Source organism: Terrapene carolina, unplaced genomic scaffold, assembly GCF_002925995.2.
Source record: "Terrapene carolina triunguis isolate 2854851 unplaced genomic scaffold, T_m_triunguis-2.0 Scaffold58, whole genome shotgun sequence".
NCBI lineage: Eukaryota > Metazoa > Chordata > Testudines > Emydidae > Terrapene > Terrapene triunguis.
This window is the reverse complement of record NW_020664409.1, coordinates 80,144,560-80,166,909: the sequence shown is the minus strand read 5'-3', so window position 1 is coordinate 80,166,909 and position 22,350 is coordinate 80,144,560. Positions and strand designations below refer to the sequence as shown.

At 40.9% G+C, this 22,350-nt stretch overlaps 1 protein-coding gene across 20 annotated transcripts in view; it reads right to left on the bottom strand.

Annotated features, from left to right (window-relative positions):
* Positions 1 to 22,350, bottom strand: part of RIMS2 (regulating synaptic membrane exocytosis 2) — a 791,243-nt gene that overhangs the window by 661,056 nt on the left and 107,837 nt on the right. For 5 of the 20 annotated variants that reach the window (XM_026663674.1, XM_026663617.1, XM_026663622.1 and 2 more), the window contains exons 2-3: positions 2,144 to 2,176; positions 1,660 to 1,746 (exon numbers count right to left, since the gene is read on the bottom strand). The exons of the other annotated variants lie outside the window; for them this stretch is intronic. In XM_026663674.1, the coding sequence (XP_026519459.1) occupies positions 1,660 to 1,746; positions 2,144 to 2,176 (120 nt within the window). The remainder of the gene's footprint in view (positions 1 to 1,659; positions 1,747 to 2,143; positions 2,177 to 22,350) is intronic. 20 annotated transcript variants of the gene reach the window in all.

Below are 22,350 nucleotides of genomic sequence, written 5' to 3'. Positions count from 1 at the left end.
AATATAAGTAAAACAAATATATAACTATAGTTAAACATTTCTGCTGCTGTAGGTTAGGTTGTCAACATTTCCATTATTAACTCTTTTCAGGAGGTTATTGCTTTCCTTTAAAAAAAATTCCAGCTGAAAGGTTTAAAAGTTTCACATGAAATTTTGCATTCAAGTAGTTTTTTTATACACTTACAGGCTAAAAGATAAATTTGATTAAATCTATACTGTAATTTTTTGTGTGTGTGTCTCTCTCTCTCTCTCTATGTGTGTGTGTATATATATATATATATGTATGAGCCAAATCATGCAGCCCTTTCTAAAGAACATTTGCAAGGATTGCAAAATTCAGGGCTTAGTATACCCACTCCCACAAATTGTTCTCCTGTGCAATTTTTTGAAGATTCTTATGTTTCTCAATACACCTCTACCCCGATATAACGCTGTCCTCGGGAGCCAAAAAATCTTACAGCGTTATAGGTGAAACTGCGTTATATCGAATTTGCTTTGATCCGCCGGAGCGCGCAGCCCCGCCCCCCTGGAGCGCTGCTTTATATCCAAATTCGTGTTATATCGGGTCGCGTTATATTGGGGTAGAGGTGTATATATTTTCACAATAAACTAAAACTGCCATTGCCTATAATAACTAAAAGAAACTCAGTTAAATATATATTTAACAAAGCGACCGGACATGTCTTTGAAAAATATATAAAAAGAAATAATAAAAATGCATATTTTAAAACCACCTAAGCATGTGCCCAAAAAGATTTTAAAAATTCATTATATAAACCAGCAAGACTTTTTCCCATAAAATAAGTAAATAAATAAAATAAAACTTCATAAATTAAAAAGCGATACTTGGTTAACATTAAGGCTGTAACACTTATCTAGGAAATTTGAAATTAAAGTTATTCTTAACTTTCTTCTCTTTTTATTTTCAGCTGCATGATTTAAGTTCAACCGTAAGTCTGAATCTCCTAGCTTTGCCAGGTTCTGTTCAACCTTAACATTTTCAAATGGCAAGAACTGTTAATTTCTCATATGGTTCTCCTTAAAGGAAATCCATCGTGGCATGGCACTGTAAAAAGACCATCAGTGAAATCCTGGCCGCAGTGATGTCAACGGCAAGATTCCCATGGACTACAATAGGACCAGGATTTCACCTCATATCTGTCAAAGCTCAGAAACTTTACAGATATTTCAAAGTCATGAAAAAAATGAAATGGAAAATTCCCAGCTCTTCAAATGTATTATGTATATTTTATAGCACTCTGTGTACGACCCATATCATAAATACTGTGTATCTACATAGACATGCTACATATAATACTACATGTCTGATAATTCAAGCTTCCCATGCATAGAACTCATGTTAACTTCACTGAAAGTTTTTCAAAAAGAGTACTTGCAGGGAAAGGCATTAAATGGAGCAGTGAGAGTTCCTAAGATTTTTTTTTCTGATCTAATCAACTCAACTGTCTGGTAAAAGTGGGCCCTCACTTAATTTGCATATTTCTCTTTGCCAATCAAAACTCCGAAAGCAAAGGCAGTGTCAGCTTGTAAAATGCTCTTATAAGGATGTTATGAATGGGAAAGTATTTTACACATACTCTCCAGTATGTTTTAATGCTATAGAGACATTAATCAGTCTACAGAGAGCAGCTTACTTACGTCTGGGGCTCCTTTTCATTTTGTTGTTTTTGCTGTGGCTGAAGAACGTTATTTACCAGCTCAGTGATCCCACTAAAGGGAAACCACCTGTTTAAATAAGCAAATAATGTGACTGAATAACCAAATAAATCATACTAGTTTAAATGTTTTCTTACCCAATAATAATAGAAATATACAGGTGGAAAAGCTACAGCCAATGGGAATGTTAGCTGCAATAATAAGTCAGCCACTAAGGATGTAAGGGAAATAAAGTTTTACACTTAACCAGGCCACAAGCAGTCAGCAAGAAACTACATCCAGCTAACATGTGGATGAAGTAAGAAGCTGCAGGCAGCTCTCTTACAAGCCAATCAGGAAGCAGATGACAAACTAGCTGCAGCCTATCAGGTATTAGTGAAAGCTAATACCATCAAAGGTGCAGAAAGCAGAACATGGCAAAGGTAGAAAAGTCAAGCCTACTGCACTTTTAAGATATTTTACTTACTGTGTCGGTTGTGGTTTTTGTTCTTCTTTGACCCTAAAAAAATAAGTTTGCACAACTGAGTGCAATGTACTGGAAAACAGTTTCTATCTGCAGTTCTATAATCTACATCCAATGGGCAAAAATAGTTTAATTTTGTATTAAACTAGATTTACTTGTCCATATATTTGTAGTGAACTGTATTCTTTAACCTCCACTAAAACTAAAAAATGAGGTAATGTAACATTAATATCTAAAATTCTGTTGAAATGAGTAGAGTGATGTACTGTGATTGATTCCTAATCTTTAGACAGAATAGTTTAGCATATTAGAATATTTTTAGAAATATATTAACCTACAAAATGGAAAAAGGTGGTGTTTTAATGATAAGTTAATATATTAATATTTTATGCTTTTATATTTCTGATGGAGAAAAATATTCAGGGTCTACATGTATAGTTAAATTCTCACCGATTGTAATTCAAAGTGAATTTAAACTCTTAACCAATTATTTAAAATCTAGTTTCCTGAACCAGTAGATTAACTTAGAAGATAAACCTTGATTTCACTTGCTAAATTACATTTCTATTTCACAAGCATCGGTGTGCAGTACAGCTATGAAAATTAAACAAGTCAGTTTTGTTTGAATAAACCTTACTAAGACTTGAAAAAGGCTGACAGCTATTTATTGCCCACAATAGCTATTGAACAATTCTAGTAAGGTCAAATGTCTTTAAGAAAACATTTCAGCTGAAGTACATGCTTAGCTTTGAGCATGCTATCCAGTGCTCTACCAACACCTAATTACGCTCCCATCTCACACAGCAAGGGCCACATATACACATAGGGTCCCATGGTGTGAAGTACAGAAAGTCATAGAAGTTTACTATAACCTGTGCCAAAAATTCAAGCAGTAGCCAACAGTTTCCTGCTTTCTATGATGCCATTGTGAATTACTACTGTGAAAAGGTTCAATGAACATCCACACAAAGGAAACTAGGAGAGTGGTCTGTGAAAAGAGTCAGTGACACATAAGAGTAGAACATATCCTGAAAATATTTCATAATTTACTACATCAGAGACAAAACATACAGCACAGACTCAATAACTTCCTATCACTGCTTTGCCTCTTTAGTATATTACAATATCACACACACACACACACACACACACACACACACACACACACTACTATGTTAAAAGAATGTTACAATTGAAAAATCAAGCACACAGATGCAAAAGTTAGGAAATGTCTGAATTAAATTTCCCTGTGCAACCTTAATTCAGCCCATATATTTGTAGTGAATTGTACCAATGCATTATAATTAAGTCTTTAATCACATGATCAAATACTATTTTTTCCATAGGACCTCTGCCTCATTCAGTGCCCATAATGGACAGTGCCCACTGAATGCGTAGCTATTCAATACAGTAATTCCTCACTTAACGTTGTAGTTATGTTCCTGAAAAATGCGACTTTAAGTGAAACGATGTTAAGCGAATCCAATTTCCCCATAAGAATGAATGTAAATGGGGGGGTTAGGTTCCAGGGAATTTTTTTTTTGCCATACAGTACAGTACTATAGTTGGGAGGTGCCCCTACCTTACCCCACACAGGCACAGCCCACTGGCACTGGAGACAATGAGGCAGGCAAGGAGGCTGAAGGTGCTATAGGCTAGGAGAAGCATGTTGCTCAGCAGCAGCGGCAGCTTCCCCTACTCTGCAAACACCAGAGGCAGGGGGCTCAAGCCTCAGCCCACCCATTCCACCCCTTCCCGCGAGCCCCCACCCTTAACCTGCCTCTTCTTCCCCCCTCCCCCTTTACTCCGCACGCCACGTCCTCGCTCCTGCCCGGGGCAATCAGCTGGCTTGCGGCATTCGGGAGGCAGGAAGGAGGGAGGAGGAGCGAGGACATGGCGTGCAGGCTCCCCCTCCCTCTCCTGACTCCTGAACACAGCAAGCCAGCTGATTGCCACAGGCAGGAGGCAGGGGAGGGAGGGGGGAGGCACGCCGAATCCTCGCTCCTCCCCCCTCCCTCCTGAATGCCGCAAGCCAGCTGATTGCCGCAGGCAGGAGGCAGGGGGAGGAGGGGAAGGCGCTGATCCGCGGGGTCTGCCGGCGGGCGGGAGTAGCTGTGGGGAGGGCGTAGGGGAGCTGATAGGGGGGCTGCCAGCTGTGGATAAAGCAGGCAGCCAAACAACGTTATAGTGAAGCATTGCACACCTTTAAATGGAGCATGTTCTGTAATTGAGCAGGGACGTAAAATCGAAACAACGTTAAGCGAGAGGAAGTTAAGTGGGGAGTTTCTGTAGTTCTTTGTATCCTTCTCATTCAATGTAAGGTCCAAGCCTTATTTACCACATGCCATCTCTGCACTGAATAAGAACATAAGAATGGCTATATTGGGTCAGACCAAAGGTCCATCCAGCCCAGTATCCTGTCTACCAACAGTGACCAATGCCAGGTGTCCCGGGGGAGTGAACCTAACAGGTAATGATCAAGTGATCTCTCTCCTGCCATCCATCTCCACCCTCTGACGAACAGAGGCTAGGGACACCATTCCTTACCCATCCTGGCTAATAGCCATTAATGGACTTAACCGCCATGAATTTAGCTAGTTCTCTTTTAAACCCTGTTATAGTCCTAGCCTTCACAACCTCCTCAGGCAAAGGAGTTCCACAGGTTAGAATCACAGAATATTAGGGTTGGAAGGGACCTCAGGAGGTCATCTAGTCCAACCCCCTGCTCAAAGCAGGACCAATCCCTAGACAGATTTTTGCCCCAAATCCCTAAATGGCTCCCTCAAGGATTGAACTCACCACCCTGGGTTTAGTAGGCCAATGCTCAAACCACTGAGCTATCCCTCCCCGCAAATTTTAATATATATGACTGTGCGCTGTGTGAAGAAGAACTTTCCTTTTATTGGTTTTAAACCTGCTGCCCATTAATTTCATTTGGTGGCCCCTAGTTCTTATATTATGGGAACAAGTAAATAACTTTTCCTTATTCACTTTCTCCACACCACTCATGATTTTATATACCTCTATTATATCCCCCCTTAGTCTCCTCTTTTCCAAGCTGAAAAGTCCTAGCCTCTTTAATTTCTCCTCATATGGGACCCATTCCAAACCCCTAATCATTTTAGTTTTCCTTCTCTGAACCTTTTCTAATGCCAGTATATCTTTTTTGAGATGAGGAGACCACATCTGTACGCAGTATTCAAGATGTGGGCGTACCATGGATTTATATAAGGGCAATAAGATATTATCCGTCTTATTCTCTATCCCCTTTTTAATGATTCCTAATATCCTGTTTGCTTTTTTGACTGCCACTGCACACTGCGTGGACGTCTTCAGAGAACTATCCACGATGACTCCAAGATCTCTTTCCTGATTAGTTGTATCTAAATTAGCCCCCATCATATTGTATGTATAGTTGGGGTTATTTTTTCCAATGTGCTTTACTTTACATTTATCCACATTAAATTTCATTTGCCATTTTGTTGCCCAATCATTTAGTTTTGTGATTTCTTTTTGAAGTTCTTCACAGTCTGCTTTGGTCTTAACTATCTTGAGCAGTTTAGTACCATCTGCAAACTTTGCCACCTCACTGTTTACCCCTTTCTCCAGATCATTTATGAATATGATGAATAGGACTGGTCCCAGAAGAGACCCTTGGGGGAAACCACTATTTACCTCTCTCCATTCTGAGAATTGACCATTTATTCCTACCCTTTGTTCCCTGTCTTTTAACCAGTTCTCAATCCATGAAAGGATCTTTCCCCTTATCCCATGACAATTTAATTTACGTAAGAGCCTTCGGTGAGGGACCTTGTCAAAGGCTTTCTGGAAATCTAAGTACTTTATGTCCCCTGGATCCTCCTTGTTCACATGTTTGTTGACCTCTTCAAAGAACTCTAATGGATTAGTAAGACATGATTTCCCTTTATAGAAACCATGTTGACTTTTGCCCAACAATTTATGTTCTTCTATGTGTCTGACAATTTTATTCTTTACTATTGTTTCAACTAATTTGCCCGGTACTGACGTTAGACTTACCAGTCTGTAATTGCCGGGATCACCTCTACAGCCCTTTTTAAATATTGGCGTTACATTAGCTATCTTCCAGTCATTGGGTACAGAAGCTGGTTTAAAGGACAGGTTACAAACCATAGTTAATAGTTTCGCAATTTCACATTTGAGTTCTTTCAGAACTCTTGGGTAAATGCCATCTGGTCCCGGTGATTTGTTACTGTTAAGTTTATCAATTAATTCCAAAACCTCCTCTAGTGACACTTCAATCTGTGACAATTCCTCAGATTTGTCACCTACAAAGGACAGCTCAGGTTTGGGAATCTCCCTAAGATCCTCATCTGTGAAGACTGAAGCAAAGAATTCATTTAGTTTCTCCGCAATGACTTTATCATCTTTAAGTGATCCTTTTGTATCTCGATCGTCCAGAGGCCCCACTGGTTGTTTAGCCAAAGATATATCCCGACCAGACTGGGCCAGAGAGAAAGGGACCTATATGATATCGCCCTCTTCACTTGCTCCAGCAAAATCTCAAAGACCACCTAGAATGTGAGACTTTGTCACACTTCTCTCCCACATGTGTTTTCCTGTCCCACCATACTTCTTCTCTTTACTATACCTCTCTTTTGACTTCTGTTCAATAAAAGTCTGACTTAGCCAGGCAACACTGCATATTTTGCAACACTGCTGTAAGAGAGACAACTAAAAGTAATGCCCTAGAACAGCCCAATGTTGGTACAAATTTGCCAGTCTCTGAGTGGCTGATAAGACCATTTGCTGTGCCTACGTTTTTCCAGCAGTAAAAATGTAGTAAGTGTCGACATCAGAGACAGAAGCAATATTTTCCATCTTTACTATCTTTTCTTTACCTTTCTATGTATTTTTGTTTTGTTTTGTCTTCTAGGAAATAGGACAGGACTTTAACAATAACAACAACAATGATAGCTCCAGCCCATCTCAGCTAACTTATCTTTTCCCCCCAAAAGACACTTATTACCAGCTAAGAGACTGTCAAACAGGGGTGCGGGTGGATTCCTTCTGAAGACTCTTGATGGGGAAAAGTACAGGGAACAACGAATGTCGTTAAAATGAAAGCCTTTCTTAAAATTTTACATTTGAAATGCCTTAACTGTTTTTCCTGCTTTTCTGTATCTTAAATAGAAGAAAGATGTTAATGGTGTGTTTTCCATGGTACTAAGCAGGCTGAGGTCTCTATATCAAACTCTCTAAAGCTTGTTTAACACTGTTCAGTGTTGAACAGTGACAGGCGCATGTTAATACTTAACTCTTTGGACCCATGTATTCCATCTAAATTAAGACAAGAGATTCAAGGTTCCTGGGTTCAACTCATATTCTTGAAGAGAACGTGCTTTTGTGGTTACAAACCAATATTCACACATTGCCTCTGTTCCCCCTTCTCTTTCCTCACCTTGCAGCCTGTTTCTGCCCCCCAACCAAGAGACATTCTCAGTGCAGCTGTAATCTGAGAATTTAGCTGCCAAATTCCATCAAGGCTCAGTTGAGTATGTGTGAATTGTGATTTTTCAGATGCCAAGTACTTGTTGAAATTTGGGCAGATTTTCATGGTCCACCTGCCAAATTTGAAGCCCACATTCCATATTTTATTTAATTATTGTAAAAATTTAACATAGGCAAAACAAAGTATTTTTCCCTAACCCCATTCTGAGAAATGGCAAAATTATAATCAGCTGAAAACAGGTTTTTATAATGGAAAGTATTAGGCAGCCTTAAGAATAGTGATTCTGCCTACAACCTATAGTAACAATGATTACCCACTACTGATTATTTACAAATGGAGGGGGCTCAGACAGCAGAGATAAAAAATGGCTAGTGCTACTCCACTTGCAGGAACATGTAAAGGAATACAATACTCTATTATCCTCAACACAGGGTCTGTTGTTTTTAGCTTTCTAAAATAGATTTTCTAGGCCACCAATTTTGTCCACTGTCTTTTGGGGTTCCTTCTCCTTTAATCTTCAGCATGTGCTGACTAACCAGATCCATTAGCAATTTCTTCAAGGGGAGTAGATCTCGGACAATCTAGGAGAAGGAGGCTCTGGACTGGCAAACAGTTGCAGGACACCAATTCCTCCCCCTACTCCATGAAAACACCTGAGGTAAAGTGGGGAGGGATTTGTCTTTGAGAAAAGTATGTGTGAGGGAAAGAGGAGAGAAAACAATGTAACAGTCAGATTAGGAAATCTGAATATCTCTGTATTTAGAAATTATAGTATCCTTATGAAATCTAAATGTTACACTATTCTTCTCTTCATATAAAACTGTACATTAAGATTATTGATTACATCGATGATTCTCCCAAGGCTGGAACTTGCCAGAAACAAAACTGTGGTGCATTTGGCATGGGCATTAATAACACAGAAAATACTACTACTTAGCACTTCTAAAGACTTAACTTCTCCAAGCATTGGACAAACATAGACTATTAATCTTCATTGCGCCCTTTGAGATACTGTAGTGAAGTAAGATACACTTGATATCTGATACACAAAGATTAGGTGACTTGACAAAGGCCAGAATCAAGTCAGTGGAATAATCAACACAGTAACTGATAGATTCCAAAGTGTCACAAGGCGCCTCCGTCACTACCCAATGAACTTCACTGCCTGATTAGTTCAGGTGATTCCATAGTCATAAACACATGCCAGGCTGTTTATCCTTCACAAAGGTGTGCATTTATTTCCCTCTTATCTCCCCATAACACGAAACACAGGCTTATAGCAAGGACAAACTTCCCTGCAGCCCTCACTCCCCAGCCCAAGCTCACTCTCAGAGTTACCTCCCAAGAGCTCCTCCTAAGCTCCTGTTTGACTGCCTCTGTTTCCTGTTCTTATATTCTCCCCAATTATCTTGTTAACCCAGTCATTATCACCCAGGTGCTCACAATCCCCCACCAGAAGGTGTGTCATTGCCTTCAGTTGGGCCTGCAGCCTCCTCCAGGCTGCAGCAATGTCAGTGACCAAGGTACTGCTGATAGCATCCTGTCACACAAGGCCAGAAGGGACCGTTGTGATCATCTAATCTGACCTCCTGTATAACACAGGACATAGAACTTCCCAAAATAATCCCTCTTTGAACTAGAGCATAGAGTTAAAAATTGCCAATGATGAAGAATCCACCACAACCCTGGGTAAATTGTTCCAATGGTTAATTGCTCTCACTGTTAAAAATTTACAGTTTATTTTCCATCTCAATTTGTCTAGCTTCAACTTCCAGACATTGGATCATGTATACCTTTCTCTGCGAGGCTGAAGAGCCCATTATTAAATATTTGTTTCCCATGTAGGTATTTACAGACTGTCATCAAGTCGCCCCTTAATTTTCTCTTTGTTAACCGACTAGATTGAACTCCTTATGTCTATCATTATAAAGCATGTTATCTAATCTTTTAATCATTCTCATGCTTCTTCTCTGAATCCTCTCTAATTTATCAACATCCTTCTTGAATTGTGGACACCAGAACTGGATACAATATTCCAGCAGTGGTAACACCAGTGCCAAATACAGAGGTAAAATAACCTCGTTACTCCTAGTTGAGATTCCTCAGTTTATGCATCCAAGGATTCCATTGTCCCTTTTGGCCACAGCATCACACTGAGAACTCATCTTCAGCTGATTTATCCACCACAATCCCCAAGTGTCACTGCTTCCCAGGATAGAGCCCCCTCCCCCATCCTGTAAGTCTGACCTGCATTCTTTGTTCCTAGATGAATACATTTACATTTAGCTGTATTAAAACTCATATTGTTTGCTTGCACTCACCTATGAAGCAATCCAAATGCTTTGTATAAGTGACCTATTCTCTTCATTATTTACTACTCCCCCAATTTTTGTGTCAACCGTAAATTTTATCAGTATTGATTTTATGTTTTCTTCCAGGTAATTGATAAAAAGGTTAAATAGTGTAAGGGTAAGAACCAATCCCTGTGGGACCCCAGTAGAAACACACCCACTTGATAATGATTTCTCAATTACAATTACATTTTGTGAGACATATCAGTTGGCCAGTTTTTAATGTGTGCCATGTTAATTTTGTATCAGTCTAGTTTTTTAGTCCAATTGTTGGGCAGTACCAAGTCAAATGCTTTACAGAAGCCCTAGTATAGTATATCAATGCTACTACTTTATCAACCAAACTTGTAATCTCATAAAAAATCAAAAAAGCAACAGAGGGTCCTGTGGCACCTTTAAGACTAACAGAAGTATTGGGAGCATAAGCTTTCGTGGGTAAGAACCTCACTTCTTCAGATGCAAGTAATGGAAATCTCCAGAGGCAGGTATAAATCAGTATGGAGATAACGAGGTTAGTTCAATCAGGGAGAGTGAGGTGCTCTGCTAGCAGTTGAGGTGTGAACACCAAGGGAGGAGAAACTGCTTCTGTAGTTGGATAGCCATTCACAGTCTTTGTTTAATCCTGATCTGATGGTGTCAAATTTGCAAATGAACTGGAGCTCAGCAGTTTCTCTTTGGAGTCTGGTCCTGAAGTTTTTTTGCTGTAAGATGGCTACCTTTACATCTGCTATTGTGTGGCCAGGGAGGTAGAAGTGTTCTCCTACAGGTTTTTGTATATTGCCATTCCTGATATCTGACTTGTGTCCATTTATCCTCTTGCGTAGTGACTGTCCAGTTTGGCCAATGTACATAGCAGAGGGGCATTGCTGGCACATGATGGCATATATAACATTGGTGGACGTGCAGGTGAATGAGCCGGTGATGTTGTAGCTGATCTGGTTAGGTCCTGTGATGGTGTTGCTGGTGTAGATATGTGGGCAGAGTTGGCATCGAGGTTTGTTGCATGGATTGGTTCCTGAGTTAGAGTTGTTATGGTGCAGTGCGTGGTTGCTGGTGAGAATATGTTTAAGATTGGCGGGTTGTCTGTGGGCAAGGACTGGCCTGCCTCCCAAGGTCTGTGAAAGTGAGGGATCATTGTCCAGGATGGGTTGTAGATCACTGATGATGCGTTGGAGAGGTTTAAGCTGAGGACTGTAGGTGATGGCCAGTGGAGTTCTGTTGGTTTCTTTTTTGGCCTGTCTTGTAGCAGGAGGCTTCTGGGTACACATCTGGCTCTGTTGATTTGTTTCTTTATTTCCTTGTGTGGGTATCGTAGTTTACACAAGTCAGATATCAGGAATGGCAATATACAAAAACCTGTAAGAGAACACTTCAACCTCCCTGGCCACACAATAGCAGATGAAAATGTAACCCTTCTGCCCATCTAAGTTGGCAGCAACAAGGGCCGGGTTCTGTATCTAGGGGTTCCGTTTCAATAACGCAATGCAAAACTGGCTCGAGCCCCCACCCGGTGACCTGGGACAATTACATACCACCCCCCTGGGTACCTCTAAGAGGCAATACTTCCCCTCTCGCAAGCACGGAGTCTGAGTGTAGCAGAAAATGTTTAATAACATGAGGTAAACGACATCAGCATAAAATTGGAAAAAACACCACAAACAGGATTCATAACACAAACCATGAGCAAAACCCACCCCAGCAAATTGGGCTGTGTCCTTTCCCTTTGGCTCTTGAATCCAGCAACCCAAAAATCACCCAGAGTCCCCAAAGTCCAACACCCCTGAAGTCTCTTGGGTCCAGCAACCACCCAAAGTCCCAAAAGTCCAACAAGCCCCCAAAGTCTCTGTCCCTGGTCAGTGCAGCCCCAGAGTAAAAGGGGGGGGCACGCAGGGTGTTAAGGGGCACCTTACGTGATCCGAGGCTGGCCAGCCGTCTGTTTCCCCGTGGGGGTTCCGCCACAGCCTTCACCACAAGCCAGTCCACTTTCCTGCCATCCCACGAACTGCTCCGCTCTACAAGCTGCTCCGCTCCACTCCGCTCACTGACCTGTGAGCCGTTCCAGCCGTCCCTGCAAACAGCTCCGCTCGCCGTTCCTTGGGCCACTCCAACCGGCCCCGCAAGGCTCCGCGCCGCTCGCTGCTCCTCCAGTCGTCCCCACAAATTGCTCCGCCAGCTGCTGAGCAATATAGCTTCAGGCTCCCCCACTAGTTAACACAGCACTCAGTGATCTCAGCTCTTAGTAACTTTAGCTCTTTTGTGATTTCAGCTCTTAGCAATTTCAGCTCATAGTATAGTAGGGGAGCCCCAGTGCTGGTGCACCATTGGCCCAAAGTGAATTCAGCTCAGCAGCCTGTAACTAGACTCCTAATGGAATCAAAGTTAGCTCTGACATTCAACAGTGGAGAGAGGAGGTGGTGCAATTGGTGTTTCAAACCCTCAGAGGGGGCCCATACCATCAGGTACAAATACCTGTCCCCATCCTCTCTCAATTCACTGGGTTTTGTAACCCATGCCCCTTGTCAAGCAAGTGCTACTTAGGTAATGGTGAAGGACTCACTCAGTCCTTCTGTCATACAACAGTTCCACTGGCCTTGATTCACAGAATCAGGGTAACAACTTTATTCTTCCTGCCCCAATAACAGAGAAACTGGGGATCCCACACCAGCCAAAGTAACCACTTTCAGTTGCTGTTGTTTCATGCCAGGCGAGTGGGTGTGCCTATGCAAACAAGATCAGCCCCTGGAGTTCTTTTCCACACTCGCCATAATTCACCACCAGATGTCAGGGTAGAGCTCATCCTGACTCTGCTTACATAAAGGTAGCCATCTTACAGCAAAAAAACTTCAGGATCAGACTCCAAAGAGAAACTGCTGAGCTCCAGTTCATTTGCAAATTTGACACCATCAGATCAGGATTAAACAAAGACTGTGAATGGCTATCCAACTACAGAAGCAGTTTCTCCTCCCTTGGTGTTCACACCTCAACTGCTAGCAGAGCACCTCACTCTCCCTGATTGAACTAACCTCGTTATCTCCATACTGATTTATACCTGCCTCTGGAGATTTCCATTACTTGCATCTGAAGAAGTGAGGTTCTTACCCACGAAAGCTTATGCTCCCAATACTTCTGTTAGTCTTAAAGGTGCCACAGGACCCTCTGTTGCTTTTTACAGATTCAGACTAACACGGCTACCCCTCTGATAAAAAATCAAGTTACTTTGACGGGATCTATTTTTTATAAACCCAAGTTGATTGGCATAAATTATACTAACCTCCTTTAATTCTTAATAAAGTCCCATTTCTACCCATTTCTACCCATTTCTCCTTTATCTTGCCTGGTATTGATGTCAGGCTGACAGGCCTATCATTAGCCGGGTCATCCCATTTATCCATTTAAATATTGGCACAACATTTGCTTTATTGCAGTCTTCTAGAACTTCCCCAGTGTTCCAAGAGTTATTCAAAATCAACAGTACCAAAATAGTGAGCTCCTCAGTCAGCTCTTTTAAACTTCTTGCATGCAAGTTATCTGGACCTGCTCTTTTAAAAATTATTTTAAAAGTTTTTAAAATGTTTTAGAAAGTCAGTGGTTCCTGACTTACCATCCCATTATTAGTTCATTAGAACTTCCCCTAAACAAGTAAACCATTGTGTCATGCATCCACTGCATTTTGCAACTTGCACAGCCTGAAAAAAACGGCTATATCAAGCACTTACATACAAAATTATATTACAAAAGTTAATAATCTGGGAAGATAAATAGATAGGTAAGTAGATGAGCTGCACAGCTTCCTTCAGTCTTAAAATGTTCATAAAAATATTTAGCTTTACATAGTTGTTGTAATCTTCAAAGGGATGCACAAATATCAACCAGTTTTCAAAATACCACTAGGACTTATCATTATCCTTATTTTACAGAAGAGAAAAATTGAGACACACGAGAGTCAAGTGATTTGACCAGGGGCACAAAGCAAATCAATAGCATAGCTGGAACTAGCAATCAAGACTGCTACTCCAGTGCTAATTCCCATAGACTGCCCTGATTCTCATGCATTACTTTTATTCGATAGTATTATTATTGTATGTGGGGGTGTAGGTATTTTTCCTGTTTAAAAATTAGTTAATTAACTGTTCATGAAAGGTGTTGGATTGACCACTTTGGAAAGAGATATATTCTGTTTACCCAAAGAACAAGTACAGCCTGGGCAGTATGGTAGTGCAATCTCTACCAACATGACTTTGCTCTGACAGAATAGTTAGTTTCCATGTCTATTCAATCTTATCCTCTCTAGGGACATTGCTAGTTGTAATGAGGAAACTGGTGCACTGAAATTGGACTGAGATCACCAACTCATTTAACTTAGGCCAGTGAACAGATGGCACATGATAGTAAAAATTTTGATTATCAAAGACTAGGACTCAGTTCATCCCAGCAATCTAAAAGGTGAAAGATTCTGCATCCCATTTCCAGTCTCATGAGACATCCAGTTCCACTTATGGCAAGTTTTAGATCTCATCCAAAATAACAGCTGGAACATCAGCCTCACATTTCCATTGTCTCAATTAGACCCTGATCCTGCAAATGTTTACCCATGTGTTTAAATTTGAACATGTGAGTGATTCCACTGAAAAGGCTCTGACTACTCATATCAGTGTTTGTAGGATCGGGACCATTTGTCAGAGGATTTCAGTCTCCACAATGTCTACCTAGCTCCTTTCACAAGCCCAAGATTCACTGTCAAATATTAAAAGAAGAAATTGAGGCCTTTAGTACTCCCATGGCAATTTTTGAAGGTGTGGTAATACTAATTTGCATGTATTCTGCATCTTTTATTCACGTGTCTCAAATCACTTTACAAACATTAATTAAGCCTCCAAACTCTTTTCTGAGGTACTTTTAGTTATGTATTTTTACAGCCATTACAGAGAAGTAAGCTGAGGAAAGAAGGCCAGATCGGCCTTATGTAATGTAGCATCGTACTTCATGAAAGGTCCCATTAACTTCAGTAAGACTACTCATGAGCAAGATGACACAACAAGTTACTGAAAGGAAAGAATAGAACCTATTAGTCTCAACTCCCAAGCGTCTGAGATTAATCCCTTGACAATACTGTTCCCTGGTGTACTGAATAAATCTAGCCTGGATTCATTCTGCCTACTTAAATTTTCTCTGTAGTTTTAAATAGATAAGTTGGGATGGCCAAACATTTTCCTCCAGTGATAAAAAGTCAGATTTGCATGCAGTGAGAGACCACATTCCCCATTCACCCTACAGAGAATGAAAAGGCAGAGGCAGAAAGAAAAGAAAAAAAAGAAGGAAATAAACAAAAACAGAAAGAAAAAAGAACCTAGAAACAAAAAAAGAACGTAGGGAAAACAACCTGTACTGCCCAGAACACCTACCATGCTGCACAAATATCTGATATAAAAAACTACAGAAGCTAACATAGAATTATAAGTATTATGAGTCAGTGTTTTTTCTAATAAATATGTTTTTCTTTTCAGTTCCTTACCTCTCTTCTTCAGTTCCTCATGCCTTACTCAAAGTGGTTTTACAGAACATATGTGAAGGGAACACGAACACTGGGAAAGCAGTTCAATTGTTTATTTAGATTTCTAGAAGTGTGCCTAGCCCATGCGCCAGATACACATACAAATATTTTTATACAAGAAGAGACCATTATAATCCTCTAGTCTGACTTCCTGCGTAACACATTTTCACCAAGTGATCCGTGCATCAAGCCCATAACTTCTGGTTCAGATGAAGTAATATCTTCTAGAAAGACATCCAATCTTGGGGTACGTCTATACTTACTTCCTGGTCCGGATGTAAGCGATCGATCTTCTGGGATCGATCCCGGAAGTGCTTGCCATCGACGCCGGTACTCCAGCTCAGCGAGAGGAGTATGCGGCATCGACGGGGGAGCCTGCCTGCAGCGTCTGGACCCGCGGTAAGTTCGGACTAAGGTACTTCGAATTCAGCTACGTTATTAACGTAGCTGAATTTGCGTACCTTAGTCCGAAGTGGGGGGTTAGTGTGGACCAGGTCTTAATTTAAAAACTTCAAATGACAGAGGATCAACCACAACCCTAGGTAGGTTTTTCAGTTTCCAACTATTGGATCTTTTAAAGCTTTTGTCTGCTAGATTAAAGAGCACTTGACTACCATAAGAAATCTCCCCATGCAAGTACTTATCTTGAAGAAACTACATAGGTTGAGCGTCTTTAAGTCACACTTGTAGCTCTTCTGACTCTTTCTGATTTATCAACAGCCTTGTGAAAGTGGGCACAGTACTAGACCCAATATTCCAGTAGTGGTCTCACTAATGCCATATACAGTAATAAAACCACCTCCCTGCTTCCACTGGATATTCTCCTGCTTACACATCCATGGATTACGTTTGCTCTCTTAGCCACTGCACTGCAAGATCATGTTCAACCAGTTGTCCACCACAATCCTTAAGTTCTTTTTGGAGTCACTGCTTTCCATATACAGGTCTCTATATGTAAGTGTGACCCATGTCCTTGGTTTCTAGATGTGTGACCTTGCATCCAGCTGTATTACAGCTAGAGTTCACCAGAAGAAAAAAGTCAGTGAAACATATTTTGCCTTTTAGTGGAAACAGAACCATTTCCAAAAAGTTCAGACATACCCTGCCTGGTTTCCTGTCAGCTCACCCTCTTAGCTCTGCAGCAGCCTGCTGGGGAGCCCAAGCTTCCAGGCTTCTAGTTTCTCAGCAGCCACACTCCAAGGGTCCCCTGCCCTGGGACAGCCCACCAGGCAGATCAACCTAGAGTGAGGAACCCCAGGGCTTCCAGGCTCTGTGATTCCAAGGCAGTCCACCAAATGGACTGTCTTGGAATCAGGGACCCCAGGGCTTCCACGGTCCATGACTTCAGGGCAGCCTACCAGATGGATTGCTGCTGAGCTGGGGACCCCAGAGATCCCAGGATCTGAGGCTCGGGGTACACTGGTACACTGCCCCCATTCCCTTTTGTGGAACATTTTGAAATATTTGGGTTTTGTTCCAAATCATAATGAAATCTAATTTCAAAATCCTGCATGAAACAGAATTACTTTTCTCTATCCAACTCTAATAAAGATGCATGTTATTCAAGTGAGCCCAGTTTACCATGCAATCTAGATCACTCTATGTAACTGACTTGTCCTTATTATTACTTACCATTCTACCACCAATTTTTGTGTCATCTGCAGACATTACCAGCATTGATTTTATATTTTCTTCCAGATCATTAACAAGGATATTGAATAGCACTGGGCCAAGAACATATCCCAATGGGGACCCTATTAGAAATGCCTCTGCTGGTTGATGAACACCCATTTACAGTTGCTTATTGAAATCTATCATTTAGTCTGGTTTTAATTCATTTATATATGCTATTTTTAATAAAATATCATGTGGTCCTAAGTTAAATGCCTTACAGAAGTCTCAGAATATTTTATCAGCAGTTACCTTGATGAACCATACTTGTAATCTATACAGTGCAGAGAGGCCCCACACCATGAGAAGGGGTTCAGGCAAGCTTATGGGCCCAGCTAGCCTTGCCCCACTATACCTGTAGCCAATACCAAACCTGCAGGGGAAATAAAACAAAGGAGTCTGGCTCCATTCAGGGCAGACTGGCCAGGAAGGAGGATGGAGCTCTGCCTGAAAGGAGCTTTGTCTGCAGAGTTGCAGAGAGATGGGTCTCCTAACCAGTGGGCAGCAGCAGTTAGACCCCAAGCAGCAAGTTGTATGAGTAAGAAACTGTTTGGGAACCAGGCCCAAAGAAATAGGCAGAGACACCACCTGGGAATACTAGTGGGTGGCCCAGTATTGAATTGTGCTTGCTTTTTGTTTAGAACATTTCAAGGGTACGCCTCTCCAACACCCTATCCCCAAAGGGGAAAGGACACAAAGGGACAATTAGCTGGTAGGCCGGAGTCTGCCTTTGTGGACATCCGAGATAGAAACTTCTTCCCCCTGGGGAGATCTCTGGGCAACTTAGAGCACCTGGTAGGTCCACAAGGGGGGGCGCTACTCCAGCCATGCCACTACCTAGTCTCATAAAAAATTACAGTGTTTGTTAGAAATTAAATGTTAAGTATTAGTGCAGAAAGGTTATAATGCTACACACTAAAGTTTGCATTTTAGTAGTTACCTGATCACTGTATATAAAACCTGTAAACTTTCTGAACTCCTTCATGGTGAAAGATGCTGTTATTAATATGCTTTATTATTCATGTCATGGTTTGTTTTATTGTTCAATTAAGTGAACTAATAGCAAATGATTTATCAACTATAACTGACATTTTTTCCTTTTTTTTGATTGGCTTCACAATCCCAACCTCAACCACACAACAAATCTCTGTGGGGAGAAGTGATTGTTTTTCCTCAATTTGGTGTCAGCATACAAAATTAGACCTTCCCCTTCTCCCTCCCCCCACCCCCAACCCCCACCCCCACCCCTCAAAGTACAGATTCAATTGTATCCCTTTGAAGCACCTGTACTTTGTAGGGGATGAGGATAAAAAGTGAATTAGCCACATTCACACCAGTCAGTTCAGAAATAGCCTTAGGCAGAGACTAATTGTCAGCTTCCTAGGGCATCCCCTCTAAAGGTCCCTGGAACTGGACTGGAATCACAATCTTAAAGGTCAGGCCTGAATTGTTCTTCTCTTTCTGGAAGGTTCCTGTGTGTCTTGGTCCCTGCCCCTCCCTACATGGAGTCTCTTTTTCTGTTCAACTTTTGTCAGAAAATATCTTTCATTTCCCAAATGCTCCTCAGAATCCTCTATACTGGCTACTACAGCACTTATTTCAAAGATCAATACATATGATTCAGAGACATTTTGAGGAACTTAAACATGTTCACTTCTCATGAAGGAGCAGAAACAGACACATTCTGTAAGAAGGGGTGGGGCACCACTTAGTTGCCTAACAGGACTAGGGAATACTAAGTCATATTTTTGTTTGGGATACCAATACCTGGAGGATGAAACTGTAATCACTAGCAGCCAACATGGATTTACTAAGAACAAATCATGCCAAACCAGTTTGATTTCCTTCTTTGACAGGGTAATTGGTTTGGTGGATACGGGGAATGTGATGGACATAATATACCTGGACTTTAGCAAGGCTTTTGACACAGTCCCACATGACATTCTGATAAGTAAGGTGGAGAAATTCAGGCTTGGTGGAACTACCATTAAGTGGATACATAATTGGTTAAATAACCACAAACAAAAAGTAGCTATTAATGGAATGATGTCAGATTGAAAGGAGGTCTCAAGTGGGGTTCCACAGGGATCCGTTCTGGATCTGGTGTTATTTAACACCTTTATTAATGACCTGGATGTTGGAATAGAGAGCATACTGATCAAATCTGCAGATGACACAACGTGTGGGGGATGAGAGTTGTGAACACTTCGGAGGATAGAGCTAAAATTCAAAGGGATCTTGATAAATTGGAGAACTGGGCTATAGACAACAAAATGAAATTCAACCAAGACAAATGTAAGGTGCTACACTTAGGAAAGAAAACCCAAATGCACAAATACAGAATGGGGGATAACTGGCTTGGCAACAGCACTGCTGAGAAGGATCTGGGAGTTGTGGTGGATCACAACCTCAACATGAATCAATAATGTGAAGGTGTTGCAAAAAAAACAAATGCAATTTTAGGTTGCATTAACTGAGGCATAGCATGCAAGTCACAAGAGGTGATAATACCACTCTATTCAGCGCTGGTTAGGCCTCCGCTGGAGTACGGTGTCCAATTTTGGTCACCAATGTATAGAAAGGATGTAGAGAAACTGGAAAGGATCCAGAGGCACATGACAAAGATGATCAAAGGGATGGAATGCAAGCCATATAAGCAAAGGCTGAAAGAACTGGGTATGTTTAGTTTGGAAAAGAGGAGATTAAGGGGGGACATGATAGTGGTCTTCAAATAGTTGAAAGGCTGCCATAAAAAAGATGGAGAAAATATGTTCTCTTTTGCCACAGAGAGCAGGACAAAAGGCAGTGGATTCAAACTACGGAATAGCAGATTTAGATGAAATCTCAGGAAAAACTTCCTAACTGTAAGAACTGTAAGACAATGGAGCAGACTGCCTAGGGAGGTTGTAGAAGCTCCTTCACTAGAGATGTTCAAAAGGAGGCTGGATAGCCATCTGTCCTGGATGGTTTAGACACAACAAATCCTACATCTTGACAGAGGTTTAGACTAAATGACCTTTGCAGTCCCTTGTAACCTTATGGTTCTATGATTTTCTGATTCTAGAGTTGGTTAATCATTGGTTACAATCAGCCTGCAATGCTACAAGTATTCCTGAAACAATAAAACTGCCCTTAAGAGCATAATGTAATATGGCCACTGAGGCAAATGAGTTGAAGTTCAGAGTGCCAGAAGAACTAGTAATATACTGAAAATAAAAAATTGTACAGTAAGTTTCAGCATGCCACAATGCAAATTTTAAATTATTTGATGAAAATGCAATGTTAGCTTGTTACATCACCACAGTAGCAACACTAGTTTAGGGAGTCATTAATACAACACTCAAAAAATTAACTTTGAGGCTGAAGTTTTTCATGCTTATGCTCTGCCCAAATATCAATGCATCTGAAAACAAATTATTTGACAGATTTTCTTGAAAAGTAATTTTATTTTGAAATTTGATAAAATAAAAATGAGTATTTTACAAAGTAGAACTTTTTTCACCTTAAAAAAATAATTCCCAAATACTTTGGAGGTCCTTCCCCATGAGATAAAAAGTCCAGACTTGACAGCATGCTCCCTTCAAGTCTTGCTGTGTTTCTAATTGAAAAACATCACAAACACAACTACAACCCTTTCACCCATTGTGTGGAGCAGAGGTTGAGTGCCGCTGGTATGGAACAGTGGTGTCAAGATATAAGAAAAGAACCTTGATCTGTATTCAGTTGCTACTGCCCTCAAAAATGTCTCAAGAACCTCTGAACACCCATCTTTCTAAGGGAATAAACCCCTATGAATTAGAAAAAAGTGGGAAACTCTGCCTCCCCTGCCCTTGTGGAAAAATTTGGATGAAACTGCAAGTTTGGGGAGTTTGTTAGCCTCATGGCCCAAAAACTTTAATGTGGCATTTATATATAGGAGTCCTCAACGAGAAATGAATGTTTTGCTAAAGTTTAAATAATTTGGTTGAGAAATAAAGAGATTACATATTGCATACAGTGCATGAGTAGTACTGTTTATTGCCTCTACAGAAAGAAGCATAGAACAATGAGGGAAAATTCTTAGATCAATACAAGAAGAATCTTGATATTCTGCTTTCTCTACAGGCACAATACCAACTCTGACCACAAACAGTATTCACAAAAAAGGACTGGAGATTTTTTTTTATGAGAGCCAAATAATGCAGATCTGAAAGAAGAATTTTGTCCCAAATGTTGATTTCCATTTAAAAAACTTGTAGAAGTGTGTCTGCAGAAGTGCTTCCCTTGTAATAAACATAACTGCATGTATTCCAATTATTTGACATACATATGCATTACAAAGCTGATTAAACTCAGCACACTCCTCAGGATTTGTAATTTGCACTGCATCGCACTCCAGGTTCCCCAAACCCAGATGGTAATGAAGAACCAGCAGGTAGCTGAAGAGGAGGGATGCCAGCAAGAAAGCTCTGAGGGAAAACGTCTTTCTGGCTCTCCTAATTAACCAAGTCCATAATTATCAGGCATTTTCAACTATTCCAAGACCTTTTGAAAATCAGGGTTGTAATGTCTATATAAAGATAATGAGAAGCATGGTCTAAGTACAACTCTGGAGTTTTAAACTTGCTGCTGCTATCTCCTAAATAACCTTGAGTGTCACTTACTCTCTGCCTCTGGTTTCCATCTATAAAATGGGGGTAATACTTAACTAATTCACAGGAACACTATCAGGCATTTCTAGGAGACTTTGAAAATAAAGAGCTACACAAGGGCTAAGTATTACTATTTATTTAGATTTATAAACAGTGAAAAAGAGCACATCCCCTTGCTCAATTTTTTTTCTTAAAAAAAACCATCATAAAATAGACAACTCCTATAGTAGCTCTACACCTAACAAATGGCCTGGCAGTTAGAAATATTTTTAAGACTACCCCTCCTGCCACATTCTGACATTACCACTCCCTGACCTCACAAGTCTCCCAACTCTCCCAAAGCCAGGAAAGAGAGATGGGCCTCAAGGTAATCAGTTTCAAGCTACTTCAGTGCAGAGAAAACTAAATAAAGTGGAGAGGGCCACACAGAGAATGCCTTGCCAACAGATTCTTCTTTTATCCAGGGGACTCCAGCTCAAGCACCTTTACTATAACCATATCAACATGGCATGGGG